Source organism: Lycium barbarum, chromosome 4, assembly GCF_019175385.1.
Source record: "Lycium barbarum isolate Lr01 chromosome 4, ASM1917538v2, whole genome shotgun sequence".
Taxonomy (NCBI): Eukaryota; Viridiplantae; Streptophyta; class Magnoliopsida; order Solanales; family Solanaceae; genus Lycium; species Lycium barbarum.
The window spans coordinates 14,690,207-14,715,264 of NC_083340.1; the positions used below are offsets into that span (position 1 = coordinate 14,690,207).

Sequence of the window (25,058 nt, forward strand, 5' to 3'; positions counted from 1 at the left end):
CACTGCTTATTAGTCCTTTGAAGCCTACAGTCAGGCCACCCACATCATCAACCATGAAATTCGGTATTGGATTGACAATTTTGTGATAAAAAGAAAGTTACTCTTAACTACCTCTAGCAAATGTTTGATAACCTAAGGAACTAGGAGTTTTGTGAGACAATTAACTACTCCATTTTTTTTTTTTTTTGGGTAAAGGACAATTAACTACTCCAATTAATTCAACTAGAGATCTAGTTTAAATATATTTTATACGTGAAAAGATAATCTTCAATCCAAAATATGAAATAGCTCCAGTTGTTTATCAAGCACCTGCTACGCTTGTGGACTATACAAAGTACTCAGTGCATTAGTGACCAAAAAAAAAGTACTCGGTGCATCAGTCAACATGCACGCATATTGATCCGAACACCAGCATCACTAAAAAAAAATAAAAAAAAATAGAATGATGTTTTATAATGCAAAAATATGTTGTACATCGTCTCATGACTGTACCTTGATCTTGTCGATCCAGATAAAAACCTTATATGATAAAAATATCCAACCTTATATTGTTCATAATCACCAAAGTAATAAAAGGTAAAGGCCAAACAATAACTCACCAAAAAAGAAAGACAGAGAGAGAGAGAGGGGGCTTGGGGGGAAGAAGAATAGGAAGGTAAACTGTAGATAAGGACCACGTGAAAGACAAAGAAAGGAGAAACACAGGAAATGTCACCTTATCTGGAGAAGAGGACGGATGAATGCATGTTGGACCATGGTCCAACCTGTCAGACCCTCTCTGTATAGGGTATCCATAATCCATGTGACCAACCAAACCTCTCTCTTCTAAAAAGTACATTTCAGCAATCATCTGCATTCAAAACTGAAACTCTCGTTCTATTATTATTTTAAAAAACAAATAGTATTATCACTTTCTTTTTCTGGGACCCTTATGTTCCTGGGGGGACCCGTTAATACCATTTCCCAAATGGGCTTTGAGTTTAGCTTTCTTTTTTTGCCCCAGTATTTGGTATTTATGTACGGCCATGGGCAATCCAACCCGGTGCATGCACAAAGAATGCAAAAAAGGGATTGAGGTCTCACTCTCTCTCTGCTGCTTCCTGTCACACATACTCCTTTGGGCTGTTGCAACACAGCAAGGGCATATGATTTAGGCCGCGATAACATGCTCATGTGAGTATGCTTTGCTCACTTCTCTCACAATCCTCACTGCACATTTCTAATTACTATCAGAAATAAAGTGTTTCGTAGCGCAGTTTAAATCAACAGGTTCTTCCCCCCCCCCCCCCCCCCCCCCCCTCTTCTTTGAAGGGAAAGGGGCAGCGGGCAAGGGAAAAATATTGTTCAGCCATATTGAACTAAAACTGAATCCAATACCTCGATTTCAGAATCTATTGTAGACACACAGGATCTCTTACAGGAATAACATTAAGAATAGTCATAAAATGGAGCATGGGTTAAAGAATGAACGAATGAAACACTAGAACAAGCTCCACTACCAAAACTTCAATCGAATACCATAAAAATGTGCAACTGCTGCGGCAATAGATAAAATGTATGCATATCCAACCAAGATAGCAAGTGCAGTGAATGGTGAGACAGAGAGGGTATCCATGGACAGGTTAACCATTCCAGTTAGCACGTTAGCCTGCATGATTGCACAACGATTGTTATGACTAAACATCCAGAGATCTAAGGTTGAACATAAAGTATTATAGAATGTAATGTCAGTCAGCAATAAATTTTCCTCACCAGAAGAAAAGAGCCCAGTAGATTTCGGTCAAAAACTTCTATCAGTGAAGCAACTTTATATCCAGGTACATAATCAGCTAGAGTTAAAACTGCAAAAACCTGAAAAGGGGAAACGTTGAGTCATGCCTAAATCAAAAAAAGAAATGCAACATTATATGGATCACGCCAGCAGATTTGGGTATGAAATTATGCAGCATTGCATTCAAGAGAAATTCGCAAGTAATCCCAAAGTTCTTCCCAAGAAAATACGAAAAATTGCTAATTAGTAAAGTCTTCCTCTATCTAGCAGTCCGTTGATGTTCCCTTACGAGAGTGAAATGAATCTATCTTTGATCAAACCTTTTGGAATGTGTTAGCAACATTTTGAAAAAGCAGTACGCAGCTTGTGTAGATGTATATTAAGTTGAATCTTCAGAAGAAAAATTAAGAGCAAGCATCGTACTTCACCCAGAAATTTGGTCAAACAACCCAAAAAGCAAAATAGGATTAGCTTTTTCAAAAGACAAGAAGTTATCAGCCAACCTTTAGTTCTTAGCTCAATGACATCCATTCTCTGTGGTATTACTCACAAGACACTCTTTCACTAAGAAGCGTGAATGATCCCTAACTAATTAACTTGTTAAAAAGAAGTTTAAAGTTAAAACATTTCCTTACAAGTCACAACTTGACCCATGCTATTTAGTAAATAATAATGGGAAGAGATACAAAGAGATTTTCATTGAATCCAGTGCCTAACAAAACGAAAGAAAAAATTTCGGAACAGTGGTGGGAGATACAATGTTATACTGGAGTAAATGTAGCGTCTCGATAATGCAATATATCCGGAAGACGAATGTCATAGAAATGCACAAGTTAACATGGATATGCAGTTGAACAAGATTACAAAATTGGGCAAAGTTCGAAACAATTACATCAGATGGAGGATGCAAGTAGCACATAAAGGATAAAATGAGAAAAAATATTATTGGAGATGGTTTGACATTATGATGATTGAAGATGCTAGAAGAGGATAACAAATATGGGAATATAGTTATGAAACTGGACATGGCTAAAGCCTATGACAAAGTTTCTTGGCTCTTTCTCAAAGCTGCTATCAGAAAAATGGTTTCTCTGAAATTTTTATTGATGTCATTCATAGACTCATTTCTGAGGTTTGGTACTCAGTCATGATCAATGGTGTGAGACATGGTTTCTTTCATTCTACCAGAGGTCTCAAGCAAGGTGACCCTTTGTCACCTTGACTTTTTGTTTTGGCAGTTGAGACTTTGTCCAAGGCACTGAATCAACTACACAACAAAGAAAAGTATATTGGTTACACTGTGCAACAAAAGGGGCCTTTGATCAATCATCTATGTTATGCAGATAACATAGTCATTTTCTCATCTGGAAACAAGAGAACCATCAAAATGATCACTAGAATTTTGAAGCAGTATGAGAAGGAATCTGGACAAGAGATCAATATAGACAAAAGTGTTTTCTTGACTGGAACTCATTCACCTGAGAATAGAAGAAGTATGATTAGCAGGATTACTGGGTACAAACATCAGTTTTTTCCCATGAAGTATTTGGGATGTCCTATCTTTCCTGGAAGGAAGAAATTATCTTATTTTGCTGGCATTGCTAAAAGTGTCATGAACAAGGCTCAAGGATGGCAAGGCAACATTCTGTCATCTGGAGGAAGAGCAATCATTATTAAACATGTACTCCAGTCCCAAATCCTTCATCCCCACCCCAAGGGGATAATAAAACAGCTTGAAAAGTATTTTGCAGACTTTTTCTGGGGACAGACTGACAACAAAAAGAGGTATCATTGGAGTTCTGGGACAAATATGTATTACCCTCAATCTGAGGGAGGTACAGGTTTCAAAAGCATAGAGGACATCTGTAAAGTTTTTGCCTCTAAAAGATGGTGGAGGCTGAGAGCAGAAAATAACCTATGGTCTCAGTTAATGATGGCAAAATACTGTCAAACAGGTCATGTAGTTGCAAGAAATGTTCAAGGTTATCAATCTTTCATTTGTAAAGAACTTTTGAGAATTAAAGCTGACACTGAACCTCACATCTTATGGATGATTAATGAAGCAAAAATCTCATTTTGGTGGGACAATTGGACAGGTCTTGGTCCTCTAGCTATCTATCACCATTTTAACAGTAACCCTGGTACTCTTATGGTAACAGACTGCCTAGAAGGAGACAATTGGGACATGGAGTATATTTCAAAGCTGGTTCCACCAGATATATGCTATGTCATTCAGAAGGTGGATATTGGACAGAGAAACAAAATGGGCCAGGCCATCTGGATAGATAATCCTTCAGGAAAGTTCACCTGTGCCAGTGCCTTCCATGCCCTGAGGAAAAGATTGCCTAAATCTCCTCTATGGAAGTGCATATGGAATAAAGGAAATTCTTTTAAAATGGCATTTATCAGCTGGAGAATTATCAAGAATAAGCTGCCTATGTATGATAGAATTAAGAATTTCTCTAATAATTCTGATCCTATGTGCATTTGCTGTAATCATCCTAAGGAGGTGACTATGCTCCATGTCTTCATTGAAGGGGATTTAGCTATGAAGGTCTGGGGATTCTTTGGTCAGTCTTGGGCATCAATATGCAGAATCAAACTATTCAAGCAAGGTTTTTAACATGGTGGAACTTTTACACAAAGAACTCTATGTTAAGAGTAGCATACCAGTGCATTCCTGTCCTTATCTATTGGGAGTTGTGGAAAGCTTGGAGCTCCATAAAATATGGAAACAAGAAGTATTCTGAGGCCAAGATTTGCTATGAAGTGGGTCAGCATGTGAAGTGTATCATGATTAAAAAAGGATACAATATTGACTTAAGAGACAATTGGAGCAGGATATGCAGTAGCATGGAAGTTCATAAAGCTGTGTTAACTAGCCTACCTGTTGTTTGGAGCAAACCTCCAGATAATGTCATCAAGATGACACTGATGGAAGCAGCACGGTACACAGCAACAAAGCAGGAATTGGAGAAATTGCCAGAAATTCTAGAGACATCATTATGGCATTTGCCAAAGCAGTAAATTTTTGCTCTAATAACAGTGCTGAAATTCAGGCTGCAAGCTTTGGTATCAACTGGTTCGATCATAATGATATCAATAATGGTATTATGGAAGTCGACTCAATTCTGGTGGTTAAGTGGCTTGATGGTACATATGGCATCCCTTGGGAATTCTTGAAGGAAATTGAAGCAATGAAAAGGATCATTGACAAAAGAAACATCAAAGTGCAGAGCAATGAAAAGGATCATTGACAAAAGAAACATCAAAGTGCAGCATTGTTTCAGACTCTTTAGCTAAATTTGGTAGTAATGCACAGTAAAGTTTGATAGCTAACTTGTATAATTCTGTAACATCTCGGATCTTTGAGCTAACATTTAACGCGTAAGATTGGGGGTATAATGGAACCAATATGGGAGATACAGGAAGTGTTTTGAAAACTAATCAAGTCATAAAAAGAGTCTTTGGACACAACAAAGTTGCAAGCCACTCTACGGGGCATGTTTTCAAGTGAGTTTGTAGAAGGTCTTACTTCCAGCTGACCATAACCCCTTTATTATTTGTGAATTTGGGAAAACTTCCTTGAAAGTTGTAGAACTTTGAAATATCTTTCCAACGGTATATTATGGAGGTCAACCGGACATCTGTACAAAAAGTTATGGCCATTTTTACTGAAGAGTCGCAGAGCACTCCAAAAATACGACCCGAAATACGACCCATATTATGAAATACGGACCGTATTTAGTGGCCATATAATTTACGACCCAGAACAGTATATATTCGTCCAAAGCAGTCCAAAATCATTATTTTTTATTCCTTCAAGCCTAGAACGACCTCATATCCTCTCTCATCACCAAGAACAACAAGGTAAGCCAATTCTAATCATTCCAAGTCAATTCTAATGTATATCCTTGTAATCTAAACAAGAAATCATTGTTCCTAACCTAAGGTTTTCAAGAAAACCCGTTCCAAGTTTCAAGAATCAAGATTTAGAATTTCTTATTCAAAGATTCCGATTTTTCTCAGGTTTTTGGAGCGATTAAGGTATGTAGAACTTCTATCCACGTGTGGGAATCTCTACGTTCTTCCCCACGCTCAGTTTCTTGATATCCATGAAGTTCAAATCCTTGAGCATTAAACCCAAAATATTGGTAGCCCATATTTATGTATTTATGAACATGAATTTTGTATCTATATTCGTTATTGTATTCCTAGTCTTCCATTACTGTTATTAGGAACCCTAGCTTAATCCATGAATCATGAATTCTTCCTCATGTGTTCTCATTATGTTTATATCAGTGTTATCAAAGGTGCGCTTTAAGCGCGCTTAAGCCCTGAAGCAAGGCTCAAAACATGTTGAGCGCTTCGCCTCACTTTAGTGTCTTCATCAAGGCTCTAAGACATACTTTCCTTGCCAATGAGCCTCTCTTGAGAAGGTGACACTAGATGATTGATATTTCACTTTATCGTAATATTTTTACAATTTTTTTGTCCATATATTTGTTATTCATGCTTATTATTATTAATCTTGGACTAAACATATATATATATATGTATTTTTGCACCATTGCGCTTTTTTTCATTAAAGCCCACGCTTTATTTGCGCTTTGCGCTTAAAGCCCCAGCTGATCTTAGAGCTTTTTTGCGCTTTTCGCTTTTGATAACACTGGTTTATATGAAGCCTTATGATTTTATCAAGCAAGTTACAAGCATGTTTTCAAGTTAATTATATATATAATTATGAACTATTATTATTACTCATGAATCAAGAACATGTTTGCAAGATTATGACAAGTATCTCATGAAACTAAGGACTCACAAGCTATTATGATATTTTCAAGAAAAGCTATATATGTTTTATAAGTTCATGCAGGAATAACACGAACGATATCCATGTACATGCAAGTTATAATTCATGAAAAGCCATGGGCGGCAAGTGCCATTTATTTTCCATCTTCATATTTTTGGGAGTTGCATTAATTACCGAGAAAGCTTCAAGCAGCCTAAAACTACGCAGCCACCGTAGGATGAGGATCGCTCCACCCATGCTTAGGATGATCTCTCTTAATGACTGGATCCTTTCATGCCATGTTTAAATCTCATTACCCTGGCAAGGTGTGAGTGTTCTGCTGGTAGGACGCAAATACCAGACCATGTTGTCGGTTATATATTTATTGCTCTCCCAACTTGAAATGTTTTACCCATGTTATATATATGTAACGGAAAAGGTCCAAAAATACCCCTGAACTATTGAAAAAGGCTCATAAATACCCTCCTTCCACCTTTTGGTCTAAAAATACCCTTCCATCCACCTTTTAGGTCTAAAAATACCCTTAAGGTTTGTTTTTGGCTCAAATATACCCCTCAAACTAACAAGTTAAAATTAACTCTTTTAAAAAGCCAAATGGCAATTTGTAATTGGTCAATAATAAAATTCCGTAATTTAAAAAAAAAATCCAAATTTAAAAAAAAAAAATTGCCAATAATAAATTTCCAGTAATTTAAAATTCCAGATTTAAAAAAAAATTGCCAATAATAAAATTCCGTAATTTACATATTTTTTTTTAAAAAAATTGTGTGGAAACTTAAAAATTAAAAACTAAAAAATTTAAAAATATGAACGAAACTGTTTTTTTTTTTTTTGCATTTCGTGAATTAATCAACGAAATATGTTTTTTTTTGCATTTCGTGAATAAAAAAACGAAATAGGAAATTATAATTTTTTTTTGCATTTCGTGTATTAAAAAACGAAATAGGATAAAAAAAAATTATTTTCGTTCATATAAAAACGAAATTGGAAAATTGGACAATATATTTTCCAATTTTGTTTTTATATGAACAAAATTAATTTTTTTATCCTATTTCATTTTTCAATACACGAAATGCAAAAAAAAATTATAATTTCCTATTTCGTTTTTTTATTCACGAAATGCAAAAAAAAAAACATATTTCGTTGATTAATTCACAAAATGCAAAAAAAAAAATCAGTTTTGTTCATATTTTTTAATTTTTAAATTAAATAATGTGTCCAATCACAAAATGTCATTTGGCTTTTTAAAAGAGTTAACTTTAACTTTGTTAGTTTGAGGGGTATATTTGAGCCAAAAACAAACCTTAAGGGTATTTTTAGACCAAAAGGTGGAAGGAGGGTATTTATGAGCCTTTTTCAATAGTTCAGGGGTATTTTTGGACCTTTTCCGTATATGTAATTATGTCCATGTCAGATATTCATGTTCATGATCATGTTTCAGTTCAATCCCTATTATGCTATTTCCATGTCTCATGCTATTTCATTCAATTGCTTTACATCCCCTTTTATTTGTCTGGGGCCTGCATTTCACGATGCAGATTCAGATTTACAGGACGACGCACCTGCTCAATGGGACTTCAGACTTATCAGCCTATTGGTGAGTCCTATCTCATTCGGGGTTTAGTCAACTTTTTATTTTATGATTAGCTCTGCATTTCAGGTATGCTGGGGGCCTTATCCCAGCAAGTATGTTTTTCAGTCAGACTCATAGACTCATGATAGAGGTTTCATAGACTAGACAAGTCAGTTATGCTATGTCAGACTTTCAGAGTTGGTTAGCCACCCTAGTTCATTTATGATATTATCCGCATTCATGATTTAAACAAGTATTTCTATTTAATATTATGACTTACTATGTTTTACAAAGGCTCATTCACTATGCATTTATGTCTTATTCTGCTTATGATACGTCTCATAATGATTCAGGAAGCCATGTGGTTAGCTCGGTCATATGTAGTAAGGCACCGAGCGCCGTGTTTTGCCCTGGCCATGGTCCGGGGCGTGACAAATTCAATGCAGGAAATTCCAATGCAAACTTCAGAATCTGAATTACAATTGGAAGAGTAAGAAGAGAAGCAGCAAGCAGAAGAAGAAGAAGAAGAAGAAGAAGGAAGATCTCAAGCAACTGCAAGGAAAGGAACGTGATTTTTTGGACCGAATGTTAGTCATTTTTTGCTGGACTATTGGCAGCACCTTCATTAGGAATGTGTTGCAAGTCCTATGTAAAATGAGTAGGTTGTTTTTGTATTATAGTTATGATGTCCCATGAGGTGTGCTGTTGTAATGACAACATAACTAATTGGAGGTAATCTAATTAGTAGCGTTCTCCTAGCTCATCGGGGCAAGTAGTAAGAGAGGTTATTCCTCATATGTAAAAGAGGGAGTCATGGCGTAGCCCTCCTCCCATGTATATCTGTGAATGTGTTATTAACAAGGTAGGGGTCAACGCCAAACCCCCCAGTGGCCATAGACAAAGGTAGTCTGTGGAATTGATTTAATATAAAAAATAAAAATAAAAAGAGGATAAGGTAGACATAGAATAACACAGAAGGAGGTCATCTAAAACAACCTATGATTTATTGGAGATGCATATTTAGCAAAAAAACAGAAGATAATGGTAGTAATGAATCCATATAGACAATGCCAGCTAGTTCAAATTAAGGATTAGTTGTTGCTTTTACTGTTACATTAAAAATGGTGTTTGTCAGGAATATTTTTAGTTCAGGAGAAACTTGTATGTCTCTGTGGGAATAAGTGTAGGACTTAGAGAACCTCTAGTTTTAGAGAATTGCCAGTATTGAAATGAAATTGATACAAATAGAGAGGAAAGGGTGTAGATTATATATTTGACCCCAACTAGTTTGGAAGTGAAAGGTAGTTGATTGATTAATCATTTGTCACTTAATTCAGAACTTGATAAGTTCAATCTGTCAGTGGAGATATAAGAAATAATAGGAGATAGAGAAACAAAAGTAGCTTTCAGTTCTGAGAAATTAATGACATTGAGAACAAGGAGTTCTACTGTTCTCACACTTGTAACTGCTCCTTTGTACATATCCTTTATCGCATTTATATTTGATATGGATTCTTTATTTTCAAACTACCAACAAAGGACTTTACTGGCACTACCATATGCTTTCTCTAGTTAACTGAATATCATGTAGATACCTTTCTCTCTCAAAAAATTTCTACAAATCTTAACAAAAATACTCCGCTAACTACAAGGGATGCACCCACTCAGTCACACTTAATGTCCCTATGTCTATGCTCCATCACTATTTTCGCAATGTTATATTATATGAGTTTAATTTATTTCCTTTGTTCTTATATATTGGAACCAATCTTCCACTCATTAGGTATCTTTCACTCCTTAACATCGATAGCTTGGTTAGTCATCACTTTAACCTCAACAACACACTTCAAAACTAGTCTATCCTCATCATATCCTTTACTTCAACATAGGTTATCTATGAATTCAGCTAAGGTTTCTATCTGTCCCGCGTGTATGAATATCTACTTAAGTCATTCTTGTAATTTTGTATTGAGCAATTGACTGAAATAACCACTCATCTATCTTTAGTCTCACTATCTCAAAACTTTTCGAAAATCGTTCTTAATACAGTTGGTCTAAGTTATTCCGTTTTTGCATTCAGTCTTGAAATAGCTTATGAGAGATGACGTCAGAAACTATGAACTTAAAGAGACAAAAGTACATCCGTCCAATAAGACTAACATGTGTGTCTGCAAGCATAAACTCCATTTACAATGTAGAACTGTTTGATAGAGTAATCATTGCAGAGATGGAATGAGTAGCTGCCACAGTAAAGCAAACAAAAGGAGCTACAGGGAAGAGACAATTCCACATTCTAACTATGAAAAAAGAACTTTAATCAGCATCTAGGTAGATACAATAAAAGAGTGGATTATGGTCTTTAGCAGTATCAAAGAAACAGATTTGAATGAAGAGATCAACAAACGGCTCAGAACATTCTTGAAACACACAGCAGAAGAGAAAGTCCAGAGCCATTTGGAAACAGAGCCAATTTATATGAATCTTACCTGAAGGTTCATAGCCAGTGTTACAGTAACATAAGCCAGGTTGCACTGTTAAAAGAGATTATTAGTCATTTGACTTAAACTTCCTGAAAACTAAGATATTTGCTACTGAAAACTAAGATATTTGCTACTGAAAATAAGAGGAAAACTCCCAGAGTAATAAACTCTACCATTCTGCGAGAAACCCTCTCAACATGCCTGTCTAGGAAAACAGTCAACAACCTGCAACATGAAGAGGCAGCAACAAGCTAAGAAATATCGGCAATTAAATAGCAAGGCAGCAAACATGCAGAAAGTGGACCAAAAAAAAAACTCCAAAGCCAAAAAACAGACCAGAACAGAAGACAGATAATCCAGACTCTAATCCTTGCCCAATCATTTGTTCTCAACACAGCATCTCCAGGACTTCCAAAGAAAAGATAGTTGCCTAGTTGGACACAAACAAGGTACAAACCCCAATAACCTGATAAAAAGAAACAATTTGCTAAACCAAAAGTACCAACCATAAAATAAAATATTAAGGAGATAGTGACAAGAAAAACTGAAAATATTATGAGCAGCTTCAACCCAGCGAAAGTCAATAATGCTCATACAATGAAATTAAAATCACATTTGGTTAAAGATGACTCACAAATACCTTCTGAGAAAAAATATGAGCAAGAAAGTAGAAATAGCTAATTACTTCTTCATTTAACATACTTTGTTCTGCCTTGGAAAGAAAAGTCATCGTAAGAGTTTTCAATTCCTCTAGAAAAAGGGTATCCCAAATAAGCAATATTTGCCTCATTCTGGAAAAAAAAAATCAAAACTTGCACAACAAAAACTTATCTTTTCCAAACCCTCAGGGGTTGGCCTGGTGGCAATTGACTTGAGCCTTGGGGTGCTCCCTTTCAAGGTCTCAAGTTCGAAACCCGCTGGGTGCAAACAATTTCTGAGGGCCATCGGACTGGGGAAACCCTGAATTACCCGTGGTGCACTTGCGGGAAACTCCTTGCCGAGGGCCTGTGCACCCCTGGGATTAGTCGGGGCTCAAAGAGACTCGGACACCCGGCGCTAATCAAAAAAAAAACTTATCTTTTCCATCTGGAAAAGAACTATTTTTCTTCAGTGGGTCTCGGGTGTGCGTGTTAATCTGGATGTTTATTTGTCCCAATATCTACAAACTTACCTAACCCCTTTGTGTTCCATCATAGGCAACAGTTGATACATGTGCTAGATTCAACAAAGAATGAACCCCAAAAAAGAAAATGAATCCCTAGTTCTTACAACAATGAAGTTATGTTACATGGATCAACATTCACCTAAGTCCACGCATTATTCACATAATTCTTCCACTTAAAAAAATTAGCAAACCTCTGTATCCCCTGCTAGGGAGCAGTTTACACGTGTACGCTGGACAGACAAAATAAATACCCCACAAAAAAACTAAATAAAACCCCCAGATCTTGCTAAAATAAAGTTACAATTCATGAACTGCCCTTATTCTGAGTACTACTAAATTAAGAACTAATTATGATAGTTATATCTTAAAGTTTATTTTGATTTACAAGCACTGCGACCCAGAGCTTTAAAAAAGTTCCATATATTGGTATGTTGAGCTAGTGTCAAGACCAGAAAAAAGAGGAATGTTTCAATTCCAAGTTAAAATTAAACAGGCAACCAGCCAGTCTCTTCTTCAAAGAATTCCCAAAAAGACACAAAAAAACATAAAACTGAACAAGGAAATAAGCAAACGCATGGTATAAAGAGAGAGAGAGACAGACAGACTGCTCTAACTTCAATTCACAATTATACTTACCAAAAATGCTATAAATTCCTTCTTTGTTTTGACTGATGATGTCATGTCCTCTTTCATTTGAAAGAAGATATTCATTTAGCCCAAGCAATAGGAAGACCTCATATACTGAAAGGACAAACAGCATTATAGGCTTACCAAGCACATGAGAAGGTACCAAAAATTCTGAGATGGGCCAAGATTACAACAATACCTAGTAGAATAAACCACCCCAGAATTCCACAATAACTCGGTGGAAGATTAATCATCGACGTCAAAATTGCCACAGCAGCAAGAGTAAAAAAGAAATTCCAGTGCACACCATATTCACCTACGTGAACCTGAGGAAGGGAATGACTTCTATCAGCTATAAGAATGAGATAGTTTGAAGAAATGCCTACCAATGCATATGAAGAAAGGATCATAGTAGCTTTGCAGGAAAACCTCATGAGAAACATCTGCAAGCATTAGTATAGATATATGATGCATTTAATTGTACATACAAACAGAAATACATATAGGTAAGCAGTACTTCAGAAAGGAAGTTTAAAGCTAGAAGACTACAAAGCTTATGGACCCTTCTAAAATTACCATTTTGACAAAACAATATGCTGAGTAAAGTTAACGATGATAGCTGCAGTCAAACACAGGAAAATAAGAACATTTTGAGAATAGGAACTGAAAAACATCACAAATCGCCTATATAGAGCTTTTTCTTTCATTGTCCCTTATCCTTCGCTAAGTTCACTTGAATGTCAAGAGACTATAGGTCTCTCGAAACAACTTCCTTCCATGTAACTTTAGGTCTACCTCGTCCCATGTTAACACATTCACTACCATGGCATCACAACTATGGACAGGTGTATTTGGAGGTCGATGCAGGGCATATCAAACCATCTCAAGCGACCATCTCTTATTTTATCCTAAATGTGCTACTTGCACCTTCTGGCGAATGTGGTCATTTTTAATCTTGCCTAATCTTGTTTGACCTCACATCCAGCTTAGCATCCGCATTTCTGTGACACTCATCTTGTGGATTGTGTTGGACATAATCAGAAATACATACAGAACAATAAGACAAAAATTCTTGATTAAGAAGGCTATCACGAGACATTCTCAAAGATGGCTATCACAAGACATTCTCAAAGACGGCTATCACAAGACATTCTCAAAAGCTTCTCCGTAATCCACTGGCTGAAATACACCGTCCCCCCACCCCCACCCACCACCACACGTACACAGAAAAACAAGGATAAACATTGGTAATGTAGAAGAATTAGGATTCTGTTTACCTGATAATCAACACTTGATGTGAAAAAGACTCGAGCAAACCCCAGGACTATGAGTGGACAAGTTGAAGATATTGCATTTCTCAAATTCCTGGAAATATAAGTGCCAAATAAGAAACTGCGAGATTTTCTTTATTAAATGAATAAAAAAAGAGAATCAATTAGATAACTACAAAGCAACGTGATCTGACTATACTTTTGTTGACCTAGTGCAGAGGAATATCTTCCGTTATCAAATGAATCAAGAAGAGAATCAATTATAAAAGTAATGGAACCGAATTCTGACTTTCATAATGAAGAAACATTATTGACTGTATGTTTTGATTGAAAGCCCTAGTATAGGGGAATCAGTTATATACAGCTATATGGTTTCCATGAAATAATATTCTTTCTTGATCAATTTTTATATTTTTTGAAAAAAAAAAAAAACCTTACTAGTGCTCGCCAAGGAGGTTTTAAGTTTACAAAGGTGACTGGTTGAGAGATACGTGAAGCATCCCAAAGAATCAAATAGGATATTTAATTAGAAATCCATGGAACGAGAAAGATCACCTAAGAAGAAGCATGACAGTATGTATACAGGGGAATCTGTAGCATATGTTACCCAGAGATGGACAAAAAGGAAAAATATTTTGGATATTTGTAGAACTTCCATGTGCCCTTTCCTTGGCATTGCTAAATGAAACCTAGTGAGAAACTCCAAGGCAGTGATAACAGAAGATGCAACAAATTAAAAGGAATGAGTAGTATTGAGGAGTTAAATGTTGTTGAATTTTATACTTGCAACATCCCTTAGAAATAAAAGCCCTTCATAGAAGATTGGGCATAGTAGCCATATGCAATCTTACACCTGTATGGTAAAAAAACATATCCTATGATGCTTAAGCACATATCTATGTCACTGTCCAATTCTGAAAAAAATGCAGCGCCAATCTACAATGAAACTAAAAAGTGTTCCACCCAGCAATACCATTCTTTTCAATGCCTTCTGATCAAATAAAAGTACGAAAATATGCCTTTTATTTTCCCAATAAAGCTCCTTCTGAATCTGATGAACTGTAAGCAGTCAATGATTTGTGGACATCAAACATCACTCCTTTAGGCATCCACGTTATTTCATAAGGGCACCATGACCTTGTCATTGAAGCTTAATTCAGTGCGAACATAACTAGAAATTCTACCTGCTTTTACGAATGAGTGTGTTACTTTCAACTCTTATTGGTCAGCATAAAATAAGAGTACAACAAACTAGGGAAAAACATTGAAACACAGCAAAGGACAAGTCAGTTCAAGTAACAAATTCGCTCTACGATGTGCTTATTATGCTTTTCACCCTGCCATCTTCACATGGTTTACTCACAGGCAGAATTAGCTAGCTTGGTTGCTACGGAAGTACATATATGTGGTAGACAAAATATTTTTAAGAGAAACATGTCAAACTATATAGCACCATCCACGAGAGGTAACATCTCATCAATGATCGTGATAAAATTCAAATCGAGAATCATCACTTACGTTTTTGCAATTCCACGAGCCTGTCGTGAAACCAACGCATTTGCCACAATAAATGAACCTACTCCAATGTCCATCTGATATAACAACAAGGTAAACATAAGGTACCTAATTCTAACTCCAGTTTACATTTTGTAAAAGTTTCATGAGAAGTAGTAAGTTGACAGAACCAGGATGAAGAACCTAAACAAAAAGAATGAATCAATGAAGTTGATCTCAATACAATGAAAATGACTAATGTAGGACAACATAAAAAATTAAAGAAAAATAGAGAGAACTTTCATAATGACAACTTGCAATAAGCATATTATAGCGAAAAGCCACTCGGATATATTTAACATGTCAATGCCTAAAATGAGAGAAAGAATGCAATTTCAAGAACTATACAAGGAATCTTGATGTGTTTGAAATAACAAGAGAGTTTACATAGTAATACTAATCAATAACACAGAACAACCCTCATCTACTCTAGAAAACAATACCATCAAATCATCTCTTCTATTCCATTCTTTTCCTTTCCAGAAATAACCCTTAATCTTACAATTGTTTCCTCTCAGCTTAATCCTTAATCTCCATTTCTCAAAGAAAAATTCACGTCAAGAGAATTTTCAACTGATGCATTCTAAATCCTTAGCCACCAGTGTTGTTAAAGGCGCATTAGAATTTCCCTTTCGCCTTATAACTGAGCAACTGCAGATTGGGTTGTTCCTAATCGCTCAAGCGGCACTAAAGTTCACGCATCAAGGTTTTAGCACACATATTACAATAGAATACAGATAGTAGTTTACCAAGCCAGTACCATAGGTCTCTGTTTTAGCATATCTTCTAGGAAATATCTTGAAGTCAACCGCCAGAATACATACGCATGTCAGAAAATTCTGCAGTAATCATCCCTAAAGTCATAAATAGTAACGAAATAAAAGGTGACTAAAGTAGATGAAAGCATTACATAAATGAGGTTACTCTGCATACCATAGCAACCCTGTAGGCAGATATATTTGTCCTAAGTGATCGGACCCCCTCTTCCTGAGAAACAGAAAATCCAGATCTGCATTGAACATGAAGTACCTTTACATACAAGAAGCGACATGAAATTCATGTAAACAGCTTCACGGAATGGCTATAGAATTCTATGATCGATTACCTTCTAGCTAGAATAAAGAATGCCACCAAGGAGGTCATCACAACTGCATTAGTATAAGTCCAATCCGCCAGAATCTGAGATTGAATGATTACTCATTTGATTATGAATATCAGGTATTAAATCAAGTGTCAAAACTTGAGATCATCTAGCACGCAGGAAACACTACTACGTTAACAAATGACTAAAAATAATAACCAGTCAAAACTAAATCTTCTTTCTCTTTCCTGTTCATGAAGATGTCAGTATAAATAGAGATCTTTTCGTCCATTTATTAGACTTGCTAACATGAACCACAAGTATTGTTAGTATTATAGGACAGACAGAGAAAACTTACAGTTAAACATAAAATGACTGGAAAAACAATGTATAGGACATCAAGAGTCACTGCAGCGAGATATGATCCCATGTTCTTCTTAGAAATGACTGCATTAATGTTATCATCTTTCTTCGACAAGGCCTCTGCGGAATTAGGACCTGTATTGAGAAACAAAGACAACGGGACCATTATGTCAGCTTGATATAACTAAAACTGCCTAACCAATGCAAACTCTGAATAGAGGATCAGATGTCTCACGAAGGGGCGACGTGATACAGTACTTTGCCACATAAATAAATGGTGAAAAAAGAAAAGGAAATGGAAAAAAAGAGCAACTAACGTCACAAACACAGTGTTAGGATTTCTTTAGTCAAAAAATACAACTAATCCAGCACTTATGAGTTTCGGCAACAATGATCAGCTTAAAAAGGGAGAAAACACGGGACATTACTTATCGCTAAGTAGGATTTTTTTTTGCTTCTGTATCATTCCATTTTTGTAGGATGCCCTGACGACACACTATTTAGTGCTCAAATGTAAGCTATATAGTACTCCCTCCGTCCTAATTTAAGTGTCTTAGTTTGACAAAACACGGAATTTAAGAAATATAGGGAGACTTTTCAATCTTGTGGTTCTAAATTAAAGATGTGTGTCATGTCCTTTGAATTTTGCGGTTTTAAAATTGCCATGTATGGGGTTTGAATTGTCAACTCACTAAATATAAAAAAAGACGCTCTTTTTGGGACAGATTAAAAAGGAAAGTAAGACACTTCAAATTGAAACTGAGGGAGTAGCATACTAGCATCATCTAAAATAGAAAAACCAGCAAAAATTTAAAAAGAAAACAAATTAACTAAAACTTAATAAGAAGCAAAGATAATCCCAATCCCATATGTTGGTAAAACAAGAATGAATAAAATGATACACAATTTAGTGTTATTTCACACCTTTTTTGGTACTGGAATATACTGAACGTAGAAAGAGAATCATCTGAATCACAACACACAAAAATTAAAATAAAACACATAATACTAACAACAAAAATAAATAAACATTTATAGGAAGGGTTTGGTACAGAGAGAGTAGTAATGAGAAGCAACAATTCCATCATTGAGGTTCCTTTCAAATTGCTCACAAACCTGAAAAGGCAAATTGTCAAAAAATCAAATCATAACAAAGTGAAATTTATAGATTTGTCGTTAAAAGAAAAATAATGAGAAGAAGATCGTAACTGTTCCTTGAGATGTTTGTTTGGGTTGAATGTACTCGCCGGAGAATCCATCATCAACGAGATGCCAAAGTTCGGATTGAATGTTTGTTTGGATTTTTTTTAAGGCTTGATTAGATGCCTCTCACGAAGAAGGTGAATGACTGGCAATTGAAAAAGAAGGGGAAGGAGCGGTGGATGGAGGTGGCGGCGGTGACGGAGTGTGATAAGGAGATAATACCCAATGAAGAAGAAGACCAAAATAAAAAATAAAAAAAAATAAAAAAGGAAAATTGGGAAAAAAAAAAAAAAAAAACCTCTCACGCGCCTGTGATGTGTGCATTGCACACATTTTGCCCGCAAAAAAAAAAAAACAAAATATAGCAAGTAGTTCTACAATTAAGCTAAAGCAATCCCCGCAAAAAAAAAAAAAAAAAAAGTCAGCTGTCCTCTAGCTTGAACGACTGGAAGGTCTAACAAAAGAATTAGGGGTGGAGCCACCCTTTCCCAAGGACTGTTAATTGCTCGTGTGCTAAAATATTATATATTGTACAGATAGATACAAAAAATTAATCTCTCCATCTCAATTTGTTTATACTTTTCACTTTTAAATCATTACACAAAGTTTTTGTTAATAAAATAGGAGAATTGAAGGTAAAATGCAAGTACTGCCTCAAAATTTGGAATTATTACACAAAAATTTGTTATTTCATAGATTTTCATTTTAATTTTAGGTAGTCTTTATATTTAATTAATATGTATATTTGTAACAACAACTAAAAGCTCCTATACTTTACTTTATTTCCAGGTATGTGTATTAAGATGACAAAACTGGTGCAGCTACTACTAAGTTAGTTTTTAGCTCTATGTGTAATAGTTTAGCAACTTTGGGTAATTTGAGTACTACACTATCACTAATAGTGAAAATGTTTCTATGATGTATGTTCCACTTTAAACTATAAATAAAAGTTATCGTTTGAACAAAAAAAAAAGACATGTCTTTTTCAACTTTTTAATGTTTTACTGATAAGTCTCATGGCTACTAGTCATAAATCAAAAAAACAGAACCAAATCGGTGGTTATATTTTATTTGGTTTGGTTATGGTTTAGACATTTAAAAACCGACTAAATTGGTTTGGTTATGGTTTTAATCAATAACTGACCCAAACCGAACCATGAACACCCCTAGTAGCATCATCTAAAATACAAAAACCAACAAAAATTTAAAAAGAAAACCAATTAACTAAAACTTAATAAGAAGCAAAGATAATCCCATATGTTGGTAAAACAAGAATGAATAAAATGATACATAATGTAGTGTTATTTCACACCTTTTTTGGTATTGGAATATACTGAACGTAGAAAGAGAACCATCTGAATCACAAAAACAAAAATTAAAATAAAGCACATAATACTAACAACAAAAATAAATAAACATTTATAGTAAGGGTTTGGTACAGAGAGAGTAGTAATGAGAAGGAACAATTCCATCATTGAAGTTCTTTTCAAATTGCTCACAAATCTGAAAAGGCAAATTGCCAAAAAATCAAATCATAACAAAGTGGAATTTATAGATTTGTTGTTAAAAGAAAATTAATGAGAAGAAAATCGTAACTGTTCCTTGAGATGTTTGTTTGGATTGAATGTACTCGCCGGAGAATCCATCATCGTTAATGGAGATGGCAAAGTTCGGTAAGTGTGTGAGCACTGAGCTGTTGGACGGACTAACTTGAAACACTTTTGAATTGAAAAGAAATGAAATATAGGAAGTAGTTCTACAATTAAGCAATCCCCGCAAAAAAAAAAAAAAAAAAAAGGTATTTTTCTATGCTATTTCCTTTTTGAGCCTGAAATTAAAATAAAAATAAAAAAGAGTTTCTATATATAGTGCAACATTTTTAGAAATTTAAAATTAATTTAATTCTAATATTTCCATTTTAGCTTTAATAAGATTATGTATAATCACAATCTTCTATGTCTTGTTTTAAATGTACTTTTAGAAGTTCTTTTTCTTTCTTTGATTCGTTCACGATCAAATAAAATCACATAAAATGGGATAGAAGAAATAATTCCTGAATTGGAAAAGGATCAAAACATATTGAAATTGCTTAAATTTTACTTCCTTCTGTTTATGGGACCAAATTGCCCTTAATATTAATTTTTAGATTAAGAATGCTCCTATTTTCACTTATTGAACCATAATTGTCCTTAACATTAATTTTTGGACTAAAATAGTCCTTCTTTTTAACGAAATTATAAGATGTAACATGTGAGACTATAATTAAATATGTTGCATTGATTTATTTGTGCATACGGCCCCAACCATAGCTAACCTAATCCATCCCAGTTAGCTCAAAACAACTAGAAACTATTTGAATTTATTGGAATATTTGGTATATCAGTCGAGTGGTTAGTATTGTCGTTAGCAACGTAGTTAGTTAGTTGGTAGCGACAAATGTGATAATTGTCCACAGCTAAGTGATGATTAGTGGCAGTGAAGTTAGTTATAGTGGACCTCATGTGTGTATTTAACTAGTTTAGATATTTTCTCTTTTCTTACTTAGTCGGTTATGAGATGTATATATTCATTTTCCTTCATGAATGAAAATCAGAGCTTCTTTTCCAATGTTCCTCTTCTAGTATTGCTCTATTCTTTCTTAATCAAATACATAGATATGATGAAATCCACATTCTAACATGGTATCAGAGCAGTTATTAATCAAATTAACTCGTTGAAATTAACATGGTATCAGAGCAGTTATCAATCAAATGTAGTGTTATTTCACACCTTTTTTTGGTACTGGAATATACTGAACGTGGAAAGAGAATCATCTGAATCACAAAAACAAAAATTAAAATAAAACACATAATACTAACAACAAAAATAAATAAACATTTATAGGAGGGGTTTGGTACAGAGAGAGTAGTAATGAGACGGAACAATTCCATCATTGAAGTTCCTTTCAAATTGCTCACAAACCTGAAAAGGCAAATTGTTAAAAAATCAAATCATAACAAAGTGGAATTTATAGATTTGTTGTTAAAAGAAAAATAATGAGAAGAAGATCGTAACTGTTCCTTGAGATGCTTGTTTGGATTGAATGTACTCGCCGGAGAATACATCGAGATGGCAAAATTCGTTAAGTGTGTGAACTTAAAACAGTTTTGAATCGGAATGAGGTGACTCTACAATTAACTGATTAAGAAATCAAAAAGAGAAAAAAATACTCCATTTTTATACTTTTCTTTTTTTTTTTAGTATGTTTTAAAAATACATAGTATATCACTTCCGGAACCACTCTGTCTCAAATTATTTATGTTTCTTTACGTGCCCCTTAACAATTTTTAAGTTGTAAATAATTTTTAAAAATTTATCATTGTCATTGTTCATCGATGTGAAAAAGCAAATTAGTAAAGAATCCTAGATTTTTTCTTTAAATTCTTTAATATCTCATATGTATACCGACAAGTTACTATCCATCTCAATTAATTAACTGTTCAGATCCAAACATAAGAACCAGTGTGTTGTATATATTGAATTTTTTAAAAGCAAAACTAATAACATATTTTTATTAAATTAATTAAAAATATGTTAATAAGGGGTAAGTTAGTTACATTATAATTTTTTATATTAACAATTATAGATAAAAAGAATTGTTACAGAGAAATCAAAATTAGAAAGATATATACTATATCGTAAATCACCAAATTAATTCTTAAATAACGTGAAAAGTCAAAAGTAATTGTCCACGTTAACATATCAGAGAAAGAAATTTTTCTTCTTCTTATTTTACCCTTCACATTAATTACTGATTTTCAAATCATTTTCTAAGGCTATTGAGACTATACTACACTAATAAATATGAATATTATGATAAAATATATACTTCATTTATTAATTGTTAAAGAACGTGAACAAGTAAAAGTGGACGGGAAAAATAAATATGTCGGAGAATTGTTCATCCTCTCTTCACGTTTAAAGTATTGAGAAAGAAGGAAAACGGGGATAAAAGTCGCTCCCTTTATTAGAGAGAGATAGTAGTATGATAGTAAAATACATCTTTTATTTATGATTTCTTAAGGGCTATGCAAAACAGAAAGTAGGCAAGTAATATGGGACGGAGGGAGTATATATTTTACCATAATATTCATATTTATTGGTGTATAATGTCAATAGCCTTGAAAAATGATTTGAACATGAGTAATTAATGTGAAGGATAAAATCGATAATAAGAAGAAAAATCAACGTGGACAGTAAAAGTGCACGGACAGTGCATACATGTATATATGAGAAGACAATAAATATTCAGTACTATGACATATGTCCACATGGAATTAAAAAGTAGTTGGTTAAAGTGTACAATTTATTGTCCACGTGGAATTGAAAGTAGTTGGTTGAAGTGTATAATTTATATAGCTCTTGGTACAAGTATTCATTGTGTGTGCAATTTGTAAAGCTTGTGGTACAAGCATTTTATGTTGTGTTCGTCCGCTCACCACACTTTTATATAATAGAAATAAAGAAAAATAGACATATATTTTTAGTAATGTAGCCAAGTAATATGGGACGAAGGGAGTACTTCATTTATTAATTCTTAAAGAATGTGAAAAGTCGAGTATAGTAATGTGGCCAAATAATATGGGACGAAGGGAGTACTTCATTTATTAATTTTTAAAAAACGTGAAAAGTCAAGTACTTTGCTCAAGTAAAGAAGAGAATAAATATTCAGTACTATAACATATGTCTACGTGAGATTTATTATTTCTTAAAGAACGTGAAAAGTCAAAAGTGAACAAGTAAAAGTAACGGGGGAAATAAATAAGTGCATACATGTATACATGGGAAAAGAATAAATATTAAGTACTATGACATATGTCCACGTGAGATAAAAAAATAGTTGGTTAAAGAGTACAAGTTATATATCTTTTAGTATAAGTATTCATTGAGTGTACAATTTCTAAAGCTGTTGGTACAAGCATGGGAAGTTGTGTTAGTCCTCCTTCCATGCTTATATATAATAGAAATTTATTAGGTGAAAAAATTATTTTCATCCCCTAAGTTTAGCTTAAAAATCACATCCCTCAGGTTTGACAAATTGACATTTTCATCCCCCATCTCAACTTTCGGCCATTGACGGTAAGTTGACATTTTCATCCCCCATCTCAAGTGGGTTGGAACAATTTTTCAAATTTAGAATCCAACTTCAAATTGGATTTGGCGAAAATGGATTATTTTTATAATCAAACACTAGTTTTGAAAAAAAATTAAAAAATTATTCTGAAAAATATAAATTCTTTATGGCCAAATCCTAAAAATGACAATAGTCAACATGAGTTCTTTTTTTTCTTTAAACATGAATAGTCAACGTGAGCTCATGAACTAGAAATTATAATTATGAAAAAAAGTGTATATGATTAATTAAGGAAATTTATTAAATTGAAATATTAATAAATTACATTTTAGCCCTTTGATGACCGGTTAATTATCGGACGACTTACCCGTCAATGGTTGGAAGTTGAGATGGGGAATCAAAATGTGAATTGGTCAAATATGGGGATCAAAATGTCAATTGAAAAGTTGTGTAGGAAAATATGGGATCAAAAGTAAGCCTTTGCCTTTGATTTTTCTTTCTTCTCAGGGTACAGTTTTATGGAACCGTATGTGCGGGTTTTGGCCGTTGTCCATCATAATCATTGTTGATCAACTGCTAATGGTAATAATTGTTCCTTTTGGTATGACATTTGGTTGATGGATAAACCTTTAATTGAGGTTGTTAACAATTTTATTCCTGATCATATTTTGCATTGGAGGTTAGTGGATGTTGTTAGGCATAATGGAGACTGGAATTTGCAACTCATTTCTGGCTAGGTTCCACAACAAGTAGCGGAATTACTTGACAATTTTCTGCCTCCTATTGAACAACTCAGAGATGATGAGTTTTTCTGGAGAAATAGTACTAGTAGTCATAGTTGCTTCGATGTATGAGGTTCTTAGCAATTCTGAGCATCTTCTTTCTAATAGAGTATGAAAATTAATCAGGGGGTTGGTCAGGGTCTGAAAAAATTCGAGTGTCCCTTTGATTGTGTGCAAAGATAGAATCCTTACAAATTTGGGGAGATATCACAGACATCTTGCTTCAACGGGTACTTGCACGGCTTGTGGAGCAGAGAAGGAGTCCGTGTTGCATGTTTTACGGGATTGTATTCATGCTTGGGCTATCTGGGTTCGCATACTTGATCCAAATGACATGTCTCGGTTCTTCGCTATTGATATCCATGATTGGCTTACTGACAATTTAATGTCTAAATTCAAGGGAATTACAGATGATGATTGGAGAATTTTCTTCGGATAAACCTGCTGGAAATTTTGAATATGGCATAATAATGCTGTTTTTCCAAATGAGTATCTTTTGGTGGACAAAAAGATAACAACCCTTGTTAGCATGGTCAGGATTTCATTGAAGAATATTGGGGAAGTGTCTAACATGAAACATATGTTTCCTTTAGCCAGTCACCTTCTAGTGTTGGGTGGGCAGCTTTGAACACATAGGGGATCTTCGAATGAGTATTTTGATAAGGACTGCAGGCGCTGTAATTCATGATTCTTATAGCAGGTGGCTTGAAGATTTTTCAGTCAAAATTGAAGTTTGTACATCATTTAGAGCAGAGCTATGGGGAGTCCTCATTGTCCTTCAGGAAGCATGGGATCGGGGTGGTGCCGAGTTGCCTTGCAAATCGATAATGCTAGGGTAGTTCAGGTGTTGTAGGCTGGAAGAATTGTGCCTCATCGGAATGGTGATATTGTCAACCATATTTGTCACCTCTTGGTTAGGAAATAGATGGTCTCTGTTGCCCATATTTATAGGGATGCTAATTCGGCTGCTGATGGTTTAGCCGATTTGGCGTTTAGTCAAGGGTCTCGCATTGAGTGGCATCCGCACGTGCCTTCTAACATTTCTTCTACTCAGAGTAAAATGGGAAAAAACAATTAATTGTGTCTTGAACTCCTAACATGACAAGTAATTTGAGACAACTATTTTTAGTGACCACAACAAATAATTTGAGACGAAGGGAGTATTAATTAAGTCTTTCTCTTTCCATTTATGTGGTATATTTTTTTCTAATTGGTCCAAAAAGATGATATTTAAAATAATTAAAAAAATTCTAAAAATACTC

At 34.5% G+C, this 25,058-nt stretch overlaps 1 protein-coding gene across 2 annotated transcripts; it reads right to left on the reverse strand.

Moving 5' to 3' along the window:
- Positions 1-1,353: 1,353 nt before the first annotated feature.
- LOC132635304 (uncharacterized protein At4g17910) lies at positions 1,354-19,562 on the reverse strand. 2 transcript variants are annotated; one of them, XM_060351631.1, is made up of 16 exons: positions 19,498-19,562; positions 19,341-19,404; positions 17,623-17,665; positions 16,694-16,833; positions 16,360-16,433; positions 16,188-16,263; positions 16,004-16,093; positions 15,219-15,292; positions 13,707-13,794; positions 12,629-12,755; positions 12,439-12,543; positions 10,974-11,103; positions 10,811-10,862; positions 10,644-10,688; positions 1,753-1,851; positions 1,354-1,648 (listed from the first exon to the last, which is right to left on the reverse strand). In XM_060351631.1, exons 1-16 carry the CDS (start codon positions 19,548-19,550, stop codon positions 1,496-1,498), a joined length of 1,413 nt encoding a protein of 470 aa, XP_060207614.1. In that variant the 5' UTR covers positions 19,551-19,562; the 3' UTR covers positions 1,354-1,495. The 2 variants fall into 2 exon arrangements, with proteins under 2 accessions (XP_060207614.1, XP_060207613.1); XM_060351630.1 differs by lacking the exons at positions 19,341-19,404; positions 19,498-19,562 and adding exons at positions 17,751-17,814; positions 17,908-18,160.
- Between the last annotated feature and the right edge of the window lie 5,496 nt (positions 19,563-25,058).